The 14885-nt window shown below is 39.0% G+C and overlaps 1 protein-coding gene across 3 annotated transcripts; it reads right to left on the bottom strand.

Moving 5' to 3' along the window:
* Positions 1 to 808: 808 nt before the first annotated feature.
* On the bottom strand, positions 809 to 12067 carry LOC134741953 (tumor protein p63-regulated gene 1-like protein). 3 transcript variants are annotated; one of them, XM_063674849.1, is made up of 6 exons: positions 11825 to 12067; positions 10316 to 10523; positions 8948 to 9124; positions 5713 to 5823; positions 2931 to 3064; positions 809 to 1711 (listed from the first exon to the last, which is right to left on the bottom strand). In XM_063674849.1, exons 1-6 carry the CDS (start codon positions 12003 to 12005, stop codon positions 1509 to 1511), a joined length of 1014 nt encoding a protein of 337 aa, XP_063530919.1. In that variant the 5' UTR covers positions 12006 to 12067; the 3' UTR covers positions 809 to 1508. The 3 variants fall into 3 exon arrangements, with proteins under 3 accessions (XP_063530919.1, XP_063530918.1, XP_063530920.1); XM_063674848.1 differs by having other exon boundaries at positions 810 to 1711; positions 5698 to 5823; XM_063674850.1 differs by lacking the exon at positions 5713 to 5823 and having other exon boundaries at positions 811 to 1711.
* Between the last annotated feature and the right edge of the window lie 2818 nt (positions 12068 to 14885).

The raw sequence follows: 14885 nt of genomic DNA, 5'->3' as shown, positions 1-14885 counted from the left end.
GGGTAGATTTCACCAAAATTGTAACCTGAGCGCAATCAGGTGAGGTTGTCCGGCTGTTGAGAATCACGCCCAATTAAATCATGTTTAATCGGAATAGTCGCATTTGTTTTGTTTCGTTCAATTTTCACCCAAACCAATAGGGTATATTACTGCAATGTTCTGCCACCAGAGTGCAGGACTAGCCTTTTTAGTAAACCATAGAGTAACTTATACATACTGTACCTTTAACGGGTTTTTGACAAGTTTTCAGAGATAATAAAATATGACATTGATGCATCAAGCCGGTTGCTTACAGAGGACCTACCGGGAAACGCGAATCCGAAAATTCGCTATCTGCCTGAATCTCTGAATTCTGAATATGCAAGAATAACAGAGATGTAAGATAAAGAAATTTTCTTGTTTCACGATAGACCCACAGATTGTGGTAGTGGCCCCTGGCGCCCCCTACGCAGAGTTTCGCGTAATAATCCCTATTTCAACTTCATTTTATACATTATTTATAAGTTTAAATTTCAAATAAAATATATAGTATTAAACTCCTATTTTAATGGTAATAACTATATGAATAACATACTTTCATAATTTAATTTTAATAGATGAAACTCCCCTATTAGAATCTAAACTTCAAGTACAACTTTAGGCGCGTCTAGATCTTAATGCTCACATTTCGAAATCTCGTCCATCAAATGTTATGTCACGTTAATTATATACTAATTATTAACCTCCGTAACTCATAGGCCGTAACTTCCCTCTGATCTTGAAAAATCCCATAATGGTATTATTGTGAATCAATGACTTCACATCTACATAACTTTGTATGACCATGGGAACCACTTCCCATAACCCTATGTCATGGTTACTAATTTCTATAACCCACAGGCCTTAGTGATTAGAAACTAAACTTCCCTTTGACCTTGAAAAATCCCATACTGGTATTATTGTGAATCAATGACTTCACATCTACGTAACTTTGTATGACCATGGGAACCACTTCCCATAACCCTATGTCATGGTTACTAATTTCTATAACCCACAGGCCTTAGTGATTAGAAACTAAACTTCCCTTTGACCTTGAAAAATCCCATACTGGTATTATTGTGAATCAATGACTTCACATCTACATAACTTTGTATGACCATGGGAACCACTTCCCATAACCCTATGTCATGGTTACTAATTTCTATAACCCACAGGCCTTAGTGATTAGAAACTAAACTTCCCTTTGACCTTGAAAAATCCCATACTGGTATTATTGTGAATCAATGACTTCACATCTACGTAACTTTGTATGACCAAGGGAACCACTTCCCATAACCCTATGTCATGGTTACTAATTTCTTTAACCCACAGGCCTTAGTGATTAAACTAAACTTCCCTCTGACCTTGAAAAATCCCATACTGGTATTATTGTAAATCAATGACTTCACATCTACGTAACTTTGTATGACCATGGGAACCACTTCCCTATGTCATGGTTACTAATTTCTATAATCCACAGGCCTTAGTAATTAGAAACTAAACTTCCCTCTGACCTTGAAGAAGCCCATGCTTGTCTTATTATGTAGCATTGACGTCACACCTACGTAACTCTGTATGACTATAGGTGCGTGGTGTATACAGCAGGATGATGAGGCCATAGCTTCGACGGCCCTCTGTAACTTCTGGGCGAAAATTTCCATGTCGTACGTGGAACGCTCTTCGACTTCGTCATCTGGAAATACAAGTTTTTGTATGAGTTGAGTAAAATTGGTTTGTCTGCCTCTATTTTTCGCTTAATTGCTCGAAGGTTAAGAGTCACATGAACGCACCGGCAAAAAGCCGCTCCAAGTAACGCTCTCGTTTTGAACCGACATGATTAAATGACATGAAACTTGGCTACCAACAGAGCGAGTAAAAGTTTTGTACGTAAACCTTATACTCTAAACCGAAATAAATATCATTACGAAGAAAAATTACCAAAGCCTCCAGTGTCCTGAGCTGGAATCGAACCAGCGTCCAACGCTTACCAGACAGGTATAGTTTAATAGTAGACATACTTAGATACAGTCAAACCTGTATAAGCGAGAGCTCAAGGGGCCAGAATATTTTTCTCGCTCATAGAGGTTTTTCTATAATCAGAGTTTCTCACTCTTAGAGGTAAGGGATCGGAGATTTCTCACTTATTTGTTTATTTGTTTACTTAGGCAGGTTTGACAAAAAAGTCGCAGTGATATGTTCTATCACTAAAATTACTTATTCGATTCAGCTAATATTTAAAAAACCAAATTTACTGTGAATTTTGTTTTCGTGATTTCCCGTTCTCGAAAGAGATTGCAATTTTTATAGTTAACGCCTTTTTTTCATTAAGAAATTCCTAGAATGTATTCAACCATGCTAAACAACACAATCAATACGTAGGCACTGAGCAAGTTTTATCGAAAATATCCGTTCATGATGCACATTTGTTTTTCTCAAAAGGATAAAAAAAGTAGATAAACCCTTTTTATAAACAATAAAAAACATGGTCAGATGCACCACGTGGGCGTTAGTTCCATGAAAGTTAGAAAGTATCATAAATAACGGATAGTAATTAAAGACAGGATTCTCGCTTATAGTGGCCAATGGAGATAGTATTATACAGAACGGCCACGCCCCGCCCCGCCCCGACTCGAATGCCCCGCGACAGCAGATTGACGGCCGTTTGCCGACCGCTCAGTACTGTTTTTAAGCAACTTACACAATGACGCATGCCGCGTGTACAGACGTGCCGTTCACACATAGAAACGCAAGTGATTTTTGATGTATAGCGTGTCCGCCCTGTGGAGTTTATCTTTGTATACTGTAATTATTTTGATCTTGATCGCACAAAGAGAATAAACCGTAAAAAAGGCGGACTTAATGCTATACTACATTTTACCTTTGGGCAAAACAGATAGTTTTTCATTTCATACCTTTATGCCAGTAAATCGGATGCGATGCGAATGTTATAAAAGGGACGTCCTGACTAAAAGGGTTCCACGCCATTTTCAGTGGTAGCGGCTCCCCTTTGTTCCACATCAGTCGGACTCCGCGTAGGTTACGTTCTCTGTAAGAAAATAAGATATTCAATAAGGTACACAACGTATAAGTAAAGATTAATTGATTGTATAAGATGTGTAAGAATAAAATCGTGCGGGTTCGTGCCCCGCGCGACAACTGAAGAATATGTTGATATGTAAGTCCCCTAACTTACATAAGTACCCACGTTGCCATACTAGCTGTATACATTTACACTAATACATACATTTAGTGGTAACTAAATTGTCAAACGACAACGCATAATGAGCCCTACAGCGTCGTCTGCATTATCTGTCACAAATTTGAACCAAGGATTTATCTTAGACCACACATCTAATGCATTCAATCAATCTTCGGTATAAGGTACACTATAAGGTACACATGTTGTAACACTAGTAATTCCAAATAGCAGTGCAGCAAAGTTGTTTTGTTATACGGTTTTAAAAACACATAAGTAAGTATTTAACTGTAAAAAGTGCTACTTACTCGAATCAATGTGAGGTAAGCTGTAAGCTGTTATGTTTTTTTGGCAAAAATCTATGAATATATTTAATAAATTGTAAATACGAATAGAAAACTTTTGTACATTTACGCACACTATATTTTAGTCTTCAAACAATTGCTTACTTATTTAAGAAGTAATTTCAGTCAAGTCATTACAAGCAAAAACCGATCTAGAAATAAACCCAAACCAGTAAAAAGCTGTAACAACAGAAGCGTATATATAAATAAAATTATTAATTTAATGAATTATTTCATTGCATTTCAGCCAGTTCAAATAATTTCGTTAATAAAGCGTTAGTGTTATGTAACACAGTTAAAAAGCTTTAGAAAAATATTAGAAGAACCTATAATCTAAGTTCTAAATACTTATAAAAAAATGCATACTTGACAGTAACACAGCAGCAATACCCAATACGAGATTTAGGCTTCGTTTTCAGGAGAGATGTGCGTGAATGCGTAGCGAGTGATGTGTTCGTTAAGATCCAATAGTATCACTTCATTTACCTAGCCTCGCTCAGCGCAACTTTGTTGGACAGTATTCTACTGGCTCTTAACAAACACATCACTAATCACTACATAGTATAAAACAAAGTCGCTTTCCGCTGTCTGTAGGTATGTCTGTCCCTATGTATGCTTAGATCTTTAAAACTACGCAACGGATTTTGATGCGGTTTATTGTAATAGATAGAGTGACGCGAGAGTTTAAAGTGTATAGATAGAGTGATTCAAGAGGAAGGTTTATATGTATAATTTGTAAAGGTTTTGTGTAAATTAGTTGAACTACCCGTGCGAAGCCGGGGCGGGTCGCTAGTTCCTAATATAAGTAAAAACATGATAATGTCAATGTGTATGCCCAAAAAGTCTCGTATAATGAAACCTTCTTTAGTATAAAACTAGTCAAAAATACGTAAAATAAAACGCCAGAAATTACAGAAAAAAATTAGCCTAAGAAAGCAAAGTAAATCTAGCACAAACTAGTCGAGAACTCAAAAGTATCAATGATATCATATAGCTATAGATATGTCATACTCATACATAAGGATCACAAAAAATACTTTACAAAAAATACCTACGAAAAAATCTGTTATTTTTGATAAATTTTCGAATTCCATTCATCTTTGTTATACTCGTTGTTAAACATGAGCTTGTCTCTTTCTCTTTCGGTGAGCAGGAGCTCGTTAGCACGTGCACATTGCTCGCTTGCCCCGGTGCGACTAAAGGCAACTTGTACAATTTGTCACAAGGTAAGGGCTTCAATTTTGGAACGCCTATAACATATCTTGAGTTATAATAAATCATTCAAAAGTATTAAAGGGTTTTAAAATAAAAGATTCACTCCAATTAGGGAACAAATCAGATTATTTTATGAATTTTTTATTTTTATTTGTTTATTTTTAAAGTAGTCACACTACTATACATAAATTATAAACTAAAATGGATATCATACACTAAAGAAAGAGAGAAGGTGGACTTGGTCACTTTTTCTTTAGTGAATGATATTTATTTCAGTTTATAAAAGATTCACTGTTATTTATCGATTTGTAAAAAAGTTAATCGTCAAATGTTTTATTAGCACAGCGCTTGTTAATTCACAAATGTTTCCTGATATCCCAAACATCCATATAGTATGAACGCGCTATTAAAAAAATGCTTCTTGCAGGGCGCATAATACTACTGTCAAAGGATTTTGAGCGTCACACACAGTACTTACAGTCCATAATCGAATTTAAACTGTTGTGAGACATACTAACATTTCACGGTTTAGACTCACGTGTTTTAGTCACTCGCGCGACATGTTTCGGAGAGCCTAGGTCTCCTTTGTCAAGCACTAATAGTGCGAGCAGCGTTCACGACGACCGTGTATTGCTTGAGAAAGGAGACCTAGGCTCTCCGAAACATGTCGCGCGAGTGACTAAAACAAGTGAGTCTAAACCGTGAATTTATTTAATACTTACAGTCCATATTTAAATGGCAGCACCAATGGTTATCAGTCACGTGCGGTGCGTACGTTTCATCGTAGCGCTGCTACGTAAATAATGGAATATAACTATTGTATATAAAATTCAAATTTCCAACCTCAAAAATCTGAACCTTACATTATTGCTATTTGTTAAACAAGCTAGCAAAATAACTGAAAACTACCGCAACTCAAAGTACCTAGGTTCAAAATACTTGTAATCGAAGAGTTTGGCGTCCCCGTCGTCGCTCGGCCGCCGGCACAGACGGTCAATCACGACGTCTTTCACCACCGTAGTCACGCCCGTCGCTATGCCGTTCAACCGACTGTAGTAATAGATTGTATGACTGTAATATTGTCTTCGGTTACCGCGATAGTTACTCATGAAATAAAACTATGAAAACGGATTATATCGCGTATATTGAATTTATAATACATCCCGACGTTTCGAACTCTTTACAGCGTTCGTGGTCAACGGGTGACTGAGGAAAAATTACAAAGTGCAAAAATACCCACATACTAAAAAACACGGAGCATTTCCACTCGGGTGAAGGAACACATAGCTGATGTCAAGCACCGTCGACCTAGGTCTGCTGTCTGTGAGCATGTCATGGATAAAGCCAATCACTCAATCAAGTTTGATAAGCCTCTGGTTCTTGCCAAGGAGAAGCGTTGCATACCCAGAATGCTGCGCGAGGCCATTGAGATTAAGAAATATCCAAACATTAATAGGGAAGATGGCTTTTCTTTACCACCAGCTTGGGATCCTGTAGTCCATCTGATAAAGGAGCAAGCGAGTCATAGACTATGAGACCTTAGTGTTGGATGATGCTGGACATTCTGATGTTTTGAAAAGATGTGTCCCGCCGAGTTTGTTGCCGGTCCCATATTGGGATACCCTCCTACAATTTAAGAGGGAATTAAATCTTCTCGGGTCCGTGGTGTAGGGTTGGAGCCGGCGTAGTTTTTTATCGCGTATATATATATATCTTTACTTGAAAATAATTGTAGTGTATAACTAGCCTTATGAACCGTTTTTGCATGTACAACCAGCCTTAAAGTTTGTAGTCTATGATTGTTCATTATTTTGGTATGTGGGTATTTTTGCACTTTGTAATTTTTCCTCAGTCACCCGTTGACCACGAACGCTGTAAAGAGTTCGAAACGTCGGGATGTATTATAAATTCAATATACGCGATATAATCCGTTTTCATAGTTTTATTGTATGACTGTATTAAGATTCTTACAAAATACAGGAATACACTGTATTCCTGTATTTTAGCGACTACACGCAACGCTTACGGCTCGGTCACGACATCGCGCGGCGGCGACAGCGGCGAGCGGCGGCCATAGGTTGGAGCGAGACACAGCGATCGGACCTTTCGTTCCCACCTATGGCCGCCGCTCGCCGCTGCCGCGCGATGTCGTGGCCGGGCCGTAAAAAGGCCTCGGGACGGCAACCCACAAACTGATAACACTGGCCATGCCTGTGCTCTAAATTCGACCTTAATCGCTTATTTATAGGGTTTATGCATGACTAGAATACGTTGTTGAGGATGACAATTTGAGATTATGATAGGTATGTATAAGTCGTTCGATTTGTAGCTGGCCCCGAATGGCTAATCCTTTGTCTATTGTTAAGTAAAACCGCACGTGGCACTACCTGCAAAAAAAGGGTCGTGTAATTCTGCGTGCTGTGTCCAACGCTCAATAAACCAGTGTAAGTGCGCTCTCCGATAACGCGCCTTTGTTACGCATCTCGATGACACATTTTAGACTGGTTCTGTAGCGTTCGACTCGCCGGCACTCGGTAACCGTAGAGGGACCACACGAAAAATGGCAAATTATTTTTCCATTTGTTCATTTTCAATCTAATTGCAATTTTATAGAAGTTGTAATAACCCGGTTAGTGACTGAACCATTTTTTATCCAGGTAGTAGAACTTGCGGTTTTACTTAACAATAATTTAGACAAAGGATAAGCCGTTCGGGGCCAGCTACAAATCGAATAGATGGTAACTACTGTCAGAAAGTATGTCTGTTATAGGTAAAAAACTTTACAATGCACACACATCGAAAAGTGCGTTTCCTACGGAGCCATATCATGCGGAAAGTACTACTTTTCCGCACTTGTGCTTTTTGTTTTCAATTTTTTTTTACAGTACATATGGTGCTACTTTCTCGCACTAGTACGGAAAAGAGCACTTTTCGTGCATATGTCGAAAGTTTAAAGGGCCATATGTACTGTAAAACGTTGTACGATACACGTGCGAATAGGTAATTCGCTACTCGTGTCGATTTAAAACACTCCTTTTAATATTTACTCGCACAATGCATAGTAAAACATTGTATGATACACGTGCGTAAAGATGATTTCCGCACTTGTTGCATAAATAGCTATAGTTAAAGCTCCTTTGTATTGTTGACTGGAAGTGAGTGGTATGGGATAAATAATAGATGTTTACGCTCGACGTGGCTGAAACGAGAATTTTCGTGGGCTTCACATTTGTCAAGTGTCATATAATTATGTATTTATTACGTGTACTACGTACTGGCTATGTGAGAAGTTGGTGGTGGGGGAAACAGACGTGACGCCAACGCACGACGTGGTGAAAATATGAACTTTTCCTGGGACACCATCTATATACTATTTGGCAGCTGTCAAATGTCAAATAAGCAATATGTCCCACACCCACTAGGGCGCCGGTGTCGTGTGCTTTAAATTTGACCTTAAATTCATATGAATAAGATTGAACATTGTTTTTATTGTTGTTAGAATAGATATTGTCATTTTAGCACATAAGAGAAAAATGTTATCTGTACATATAAACATGTGTAGAAGAATATGACTCTTCTTCTTACACATTAAGCACATTTATCCCAAAACAAATGCAGTAAAAGAACAAATAAGACGAACACTAACAACAATGATACCCTTTACACCTGTCGCGTTCTTTACCTACTTGTATCTTCTATTTACTAAAAACTGAATTGTTAGGGAATAAAACATTCACTGTCAAACTTTTCGCAACGCTACGCTCGCAGCCGATTCCGGCATTTTCCTGATATACCCCTTTAAGGGCAAACTAAGGGCGTCCGCTAGCTGGCGCAGTTGTAGTATAGTATTATTTCCGTGTACCCGCGCCAACTAGCTATTTTCGTATTTTTAGGGTTCCGTACCCAAAGGGTAAGAACGGGACCCTTTTACTAAGACTCCGCTGTCCGTCTGTCTGTCACCAGGCTGTATCTCATGAACCGTGATAGCTAGACAGTTGAAATTTTCACAGATGATGTATTTCTGTTGCCGCTATAACAACAAATACTAAAAACCCTCGGTGGGCGAGTCCGACTCGCACTTGGCCGGTTTTTTTCTTATGTTGACTTGATGGAGAGACAATGAGGCTTTAATCGTGTATTTTTCTTAGTCTTAAATGGATAAGCAAGTACTCACGGAACTAAAGAGGAGGGTGGGTACACAAGCTCCCCAATAACGATGGTGTCCAGATCGTCGAGGTATGTCTTCTTGAAGTCCAGTTGCTTCATGGCGATGAAGTCATACTTTATGGTCATCACCAGCCGGGATGTCAGCAGAACTATTCGCTCCTTCTCGTTGTCCCACAGAGTTATTCTGGAAAGTTTGATCAGTGATTTAATGATATTGTAACCTCATGTTTAAGGCTGGTTTTCTACTGAGACGTAGACAAGTAGCGAAGAAATGTGGATTACACAAATCCTATTGGTTGATTCCTCTCATGTCCACTTTAGGGTAAAAGCAGCCTAATTAGTTTAGTGTTCTGTGGTATAGTGATATCGCAAACACACTAAATTCAAATTAAAAAAAACTGGCCAAGTGCGAGTCGGACTCACGCACGAAGGGTTCCGTACCATTACGGAAAAAAACAGCAAAAAAAATCACGTTTGTTGTATGGGAGCCCCATTTAAATATTTTTATTATACTGTTTTTAGTATTTGTTGTTATAGCGGCAACAGAAATACATCATCTAGCTGTGAAAATTTCAACTGTCTAGCTATCACGGTTTTTGAGATACAGCCTGGTGACAGACGGACAGACGGACAGTGAAGTCTTAGTAATAGGGTCCCGTTTTTACCCTTTGGGTACGGAACCCTAAAAAAACCTCGTAAGGGAGATAAAGGAAGAACCGTGGTCCTACCCTTAGTCAGGCGTGTCTCACTTCGCGATTTCGTCGCGTCGCTACAAGTACCTGCGGCCGCCTCAATTTTGATGTTTTGCCATAGTAATTGCCGCACACCGCTATGGAACGGAAGCCTGCACGTGCTCGCGCCGCCTTGCGCGTAGTAGACGCGTTTCGTTAGGGAGTGAATCTTCTGTACCAAGTACTATTATATATTCTGTGCCTTAGTAGTAATTTTCAACAAAGAATGACAACTTGGAACAGACTTCCATTTCTTCAAATTCAACCATACCTAGGTATTTCCTTCACAATTGATTTCAAATTCTGCTAGGTTAAAAATGTTAAAATGCTGCTAGGGGATATTTCGTAGTAAATAGATAATAAATAAATATTTGGGGACAATCTTACACAGATCAATCTAGCCCCAAACTAAGCAAAGCTTGTACTATGGGTAATAGGCGACGATATATATACGTATATAGATAAATATAAATACATTCTTATATACATACAAAACACCATGATTCAGGAACAAATATCTGTGTTCATCAAACAAATAAATGCCCTTACCAGGATTTGAACCCGGGACCATAGGCTTCATAGGCAGGGCTACTACCCACTAGGGCAGACGGGTTGTTAAATCCAAATCAAAATAGTATACTCACTCTGTCAATAACCATGAACCAAGGTACTCCCCATCCTCAGGAAACAGCAGCACTGTGATACACTCTTGTATGGCACTCTCGACAACTCCCTTCCGGAATGTGAAGAAGTCCTGAATGTTCTCTCGGTTGAATGGTACATCGTAGCGGGGGTACACAGTTTGTTGTTCAGGTGGCGCTGCAGAGGCGTTGGCTTCTTGTGGCCTTCCTTCTGTAAAATTTGTTGTGTAATTATACCACGTCGGTGGCAATCAAGCATACAGCCCGCCTGATGGTAAGCAGTTACCGTAGCCTAAGAATGCCTGCAACACCGGAGATATTACACGCGCGTTGCCGACCCTAACACTCCTCTCCCTCGTTGAGCTCTGGCAACCTTACTTACCGGCAGAAACACAACACTATGAGTAGGGTCTAGTGTTATTTGGCTGCGGTTTTCTGTAAGGTGGAGGTACTTCCCCAGTTGGGCTCTGCTCTAGACCTGGAATGACATCCGCTGTCCTGTGCCCTATCACACAAAGCGAGATGTCATTCACAGTGCCCATACCCCTCTTTTGGACGTAGTTTAAGGACATATCCGGGTCCGGACGCAGTTTAAGGACATACCCGGGTCCAATGTAAACCACCGGGTTAAATGTAAACAACATAAAATAATCATTTGAAACTAGCTTTTGCCCGCGACTTTGTCTGCGTGGAGTTAGTAATTAGGGTAGCTTATTTTTATTCCAATCTGCTTTTTATCAATCATACAAACTTCAACACCTCCGTTTTTACCCCCTTAAATGATGACTTTTATTAAGTAATCTTTCTTTTTAGTTAGGTGCAACAGATATTCGGTATTCGGCTGAATAGCAGGCAACATTCGGCAAAGTGGCCGAATAGGCGAATATTTGTGGCATCTCTAGTATACAGTAGGTATCAATAATAATAAAGCAATAAAATTTTGCGATTATCAGTACTGCTGTATGCTGAATTACAACAGAACTGATTAAATCAGTATTGATTAGTTCAAGTCTTTGATTATTATTATTTCTATGAGTAATGTTTACATTTCTAAATGACCTTGCCTTGCTTGACAATATTGTTATTGCCAGTAATTTACTACTGAGGTTTTTTATTGTTGAATTGTGTATGACATTTTTTCATGAGTTTTCTACCGAGTATACTTGTAAAAGCTCGAAACATCATCAAAACACTACCTACTAATTTAAATCTCCAACATTGTCAAAATAATAGAACCTATAACTCTAACTCTCGCGTTTTGTACACATAATAAAAAAAGGTTAAAATGATGAATTTTAATTCCGTTTGACCCGTTAATGACAATAACAGTATATTCTAAATTGAAATACTTCTCAATTAGCTTTACCTACACAAACTTATCAATCCATATTTATGATAGAGTAGATTAAGTACAGAACAATGTGTATGAGTTGATTTGAACTGATATTTTAATAGAAAAACTGTAAGCACAAAAGCTTATGAATTATGATCATTGTTTTCACTGTTACTTACCGGCAAGGGAAGATGTAGATGAATTCGACGGCAAAGAGTCCGCACCAGACAATATTGAGGGCTTACTTATGTTTACACCCAGTGTATTACTACTACCGCCTTGCTCTTCAGCGTTATTCTCTGAAGACAACTGCAGCGTACCGCCACGGAACTCCAAATCGTCGTCAAGCAAGTCGCTCATGTTTGCTTATAATTTGTAAAGCGTAATTTCGTAAATTCAATAATCGACCGCGATAAGACTAACGTCAAATTATGGCAGATACACTATGCGCAAATACAGTAATTCTTATTATTTAATGAGACAAACTTCGAAGTAAATAGCGATTTATTCCGTTGCAGTAAGATGTAATTTGATTTGTCATGTTTTATAGTTTGGGAAATAAAATATTTCAAAGATCACTACGGAAGAAACGTCAAGTTACGGCTGCGTTCCTATAAGAGGAAAGAGAAAATAGTGCCATGCTTTGTCCTTATCATCACACTTTGTCTTGGGTTGGCATCATAGGTAGGAGGCGATGGCGAAATATCGAAATTTATAAGTGAAAGAGAAAATCGTATGCTGCACAAATTTTATATGAATATTCTTTCTCTTACCCCCGGTCGCTCGGTGGCGCGTCTATAACTACTTGTATATACTATGTCTATGGTTCACTTACTGCGGTTTCTGCACATATTTTTAAACCTTAAGGCTCCACACTCATGCGCGAATCGCGGCGCGAGGCCGCGAACCAACCGCGAACGCTAGTGTGGAGTCTAGTTAGCTAATCAGCGAAATCGACTCCACACTCGCGTTTGCGGCTTCGCGCCGCGTAGTCTGTAGCGGGCTCAAAATGTATACCCCAGAGCCCCAGAGGCAAAGAGTAGTATAATATCAGAGGGAGGTTCAGTCGGTTCAGTCTAAGGCCCCATACGCACGAGAGCTTTTTCAACGCGCGTTAAAAAAGCGTTTGAATAACAAAAATGGAAACGTGTGTATTTATTCACACGATGGCGGTAGCGCTTTTATCAAGCGTTGTTGGATTTTCAACTTTAAGTCTTGGTCTTTAAATCCAATTTAGCGTGCGGGCAGATTCAAGCGCAAAAGCTCTCGTGCTAATGGGGCCTAGAGAATATTCTATAAAGCGCGCTCCAGACTACGTGGCGCGAAGCCACGAATGCGAGTGTGGAGTCGATTTCGCTGATTAGCGAACTAGACTCCATGCTCGCGGTCGCGGCTTCGCGTCGCGTTTCGCGCACGAGTGTGGGGGTCTTATCCATATTTGGTTATATCCTCTAATGGCTCCTCTACACGACGGCCCAACGTAGATCAATCTAAGGGACGCAGCTATGCGGTGGAATGAGATAGCAATATTAGCAATATCACTTGCTCCCTGCATAAATGCGTTCCTTAGATTGGCCTACGTTGGGCCATCGTGGAGAGGAGCCTTAAGGGTTCCGTTGTGTATTGCCCTTTGGCTTGACCGACTATAAAATTAAACGAAGCTGCATTAGAAAAATATTATAATAGAACATCAGATGTTAAGCACTTAAGAAATGAAACACTAAATATTCTTAACCACATATCTCAGCCACATATATTTTTTTTTTTACAAATGTCATTACCTAACCCATAAATAGTTTGGGCAGTTTTTTTTTCTTTCTTGCGGCCCTTTACGTCTATTTTACAGTGACAACACAAAAATGAAACCGATTTTACAAATCAATAAAAATCTGGATTTTGTAAATCACAATTTGTACTTAGAATTAGAACTAAAAGTTAAAAAATTATGGAACTAATACATTTGGAACCTTAAGGATTATGGCCTTATGCTAATGTTAGTATGTCTCACAACAGTTTAAATTCGACCTTTAGGTTTAGTTTGTTAAAGGATGACTCGCGCTAGACCGGGCCGGGCCCGGGCCGATGCGTCCGACACGTCATTTTCTATGACGGCTGATGCTTTCCATAGAAAACGAAGCGCCAGAAGCTCCGGCTCGGTCTACTGTGAGTCATCCTTAATTCGCTATTGCTATGGCCATTTAGATACCAACTCGTAATTCAGTTTATATAGTATGAATTATCTCAGATGATTTTTTTCGGGCTGTAAGAAAACAATACCTTTTGTTAAACAGATTAAGGCCTGAGCCCGTAAAAATCATCTGAGATAATTCATACTATGCCATTATGTCTTTCAATTGGCTTGCTTTGACTAAAGGTTTTAATATAGCCATGTAACCACTGCATAAAGAAAACAATACCTACCTTTTGTTAAACAGATTAAGGCCTGAGCCCGTAAAAATCATCTGAGATAATTCATACTATGCCATTATGTCCTTCAATTGGCTTGCTTTGACTAAGGTTTTAATATAGCCATGTAACCACTGCATAAAGAAAACAATACCTACCTTTTGTTAAACAGATTAAGGCCTGAGCCCGTAAAAATCATCTGAGATAATTCATACTATGCCATGTCTTTCAATTGGCTTGCTTTGACTAAGGTTTTAATATAGGGCACCTTAATTCCGGTACTAAGTACCTACGTATGAAAGAGGTTTGTGTATATCTACTACAAAGATTTTCTAGCCATATATCTTAGCATTTTGGTACATAACGCCTGACAAAATTAAACAGCAAAAGTTAAGTAACGTTTTTATTTAACTCCAGGCAGTTATCGGTTATGTGCCTCACTTTGGGACTCACTCGGTGGCTCATGATCACATTCGTTTTTTGATATTATGTAAAATTGTGTGAAATATTGAGCCAACGAAATTACGCACTCACTTAATAACGTTCATATTATACGTAGTATTATGTTCAGGCTGTAGTGTATACCTGGGGCCCGTTTCTCAAAAGCTTGAAAGACAAGTCTTAGTGGAAGTCTAAAGCTGTCAAAAAGTGACATCCGCTTGTATTACAAGTTACAAGCTTTTAAGAAACGGGCCCCTGGGGCCCATTTCTCGAACGGTATTAGTTTAGTATTATTAGTGTGTTGCCATGGTAACCTCTATACAACTTGACAGGGGCCCGTTCTAACAAAAGTTGTCAAAAAGTGACATCCGCTTGTATTACAAGTTACAAGCT

This window comes from Cydia strobilella, chromosome 6, assembly GCF_947568885.1.
Source record: "Cydia strobilella chromosome 6, ilCydStro3.1, whole genome shotgun sequence".
Lineage (NCBI taxonomy): Eukaryota > Metazoa > Arthropoda > Insecta > Lepidoptera > Tortricidae > Cydia > Cydia strobilella.
The sequence above is the reverse complement of the archived record's forward strand: the minus strand, read 5'-3'. Positions and strand labels throughout refer to the sequence as shown.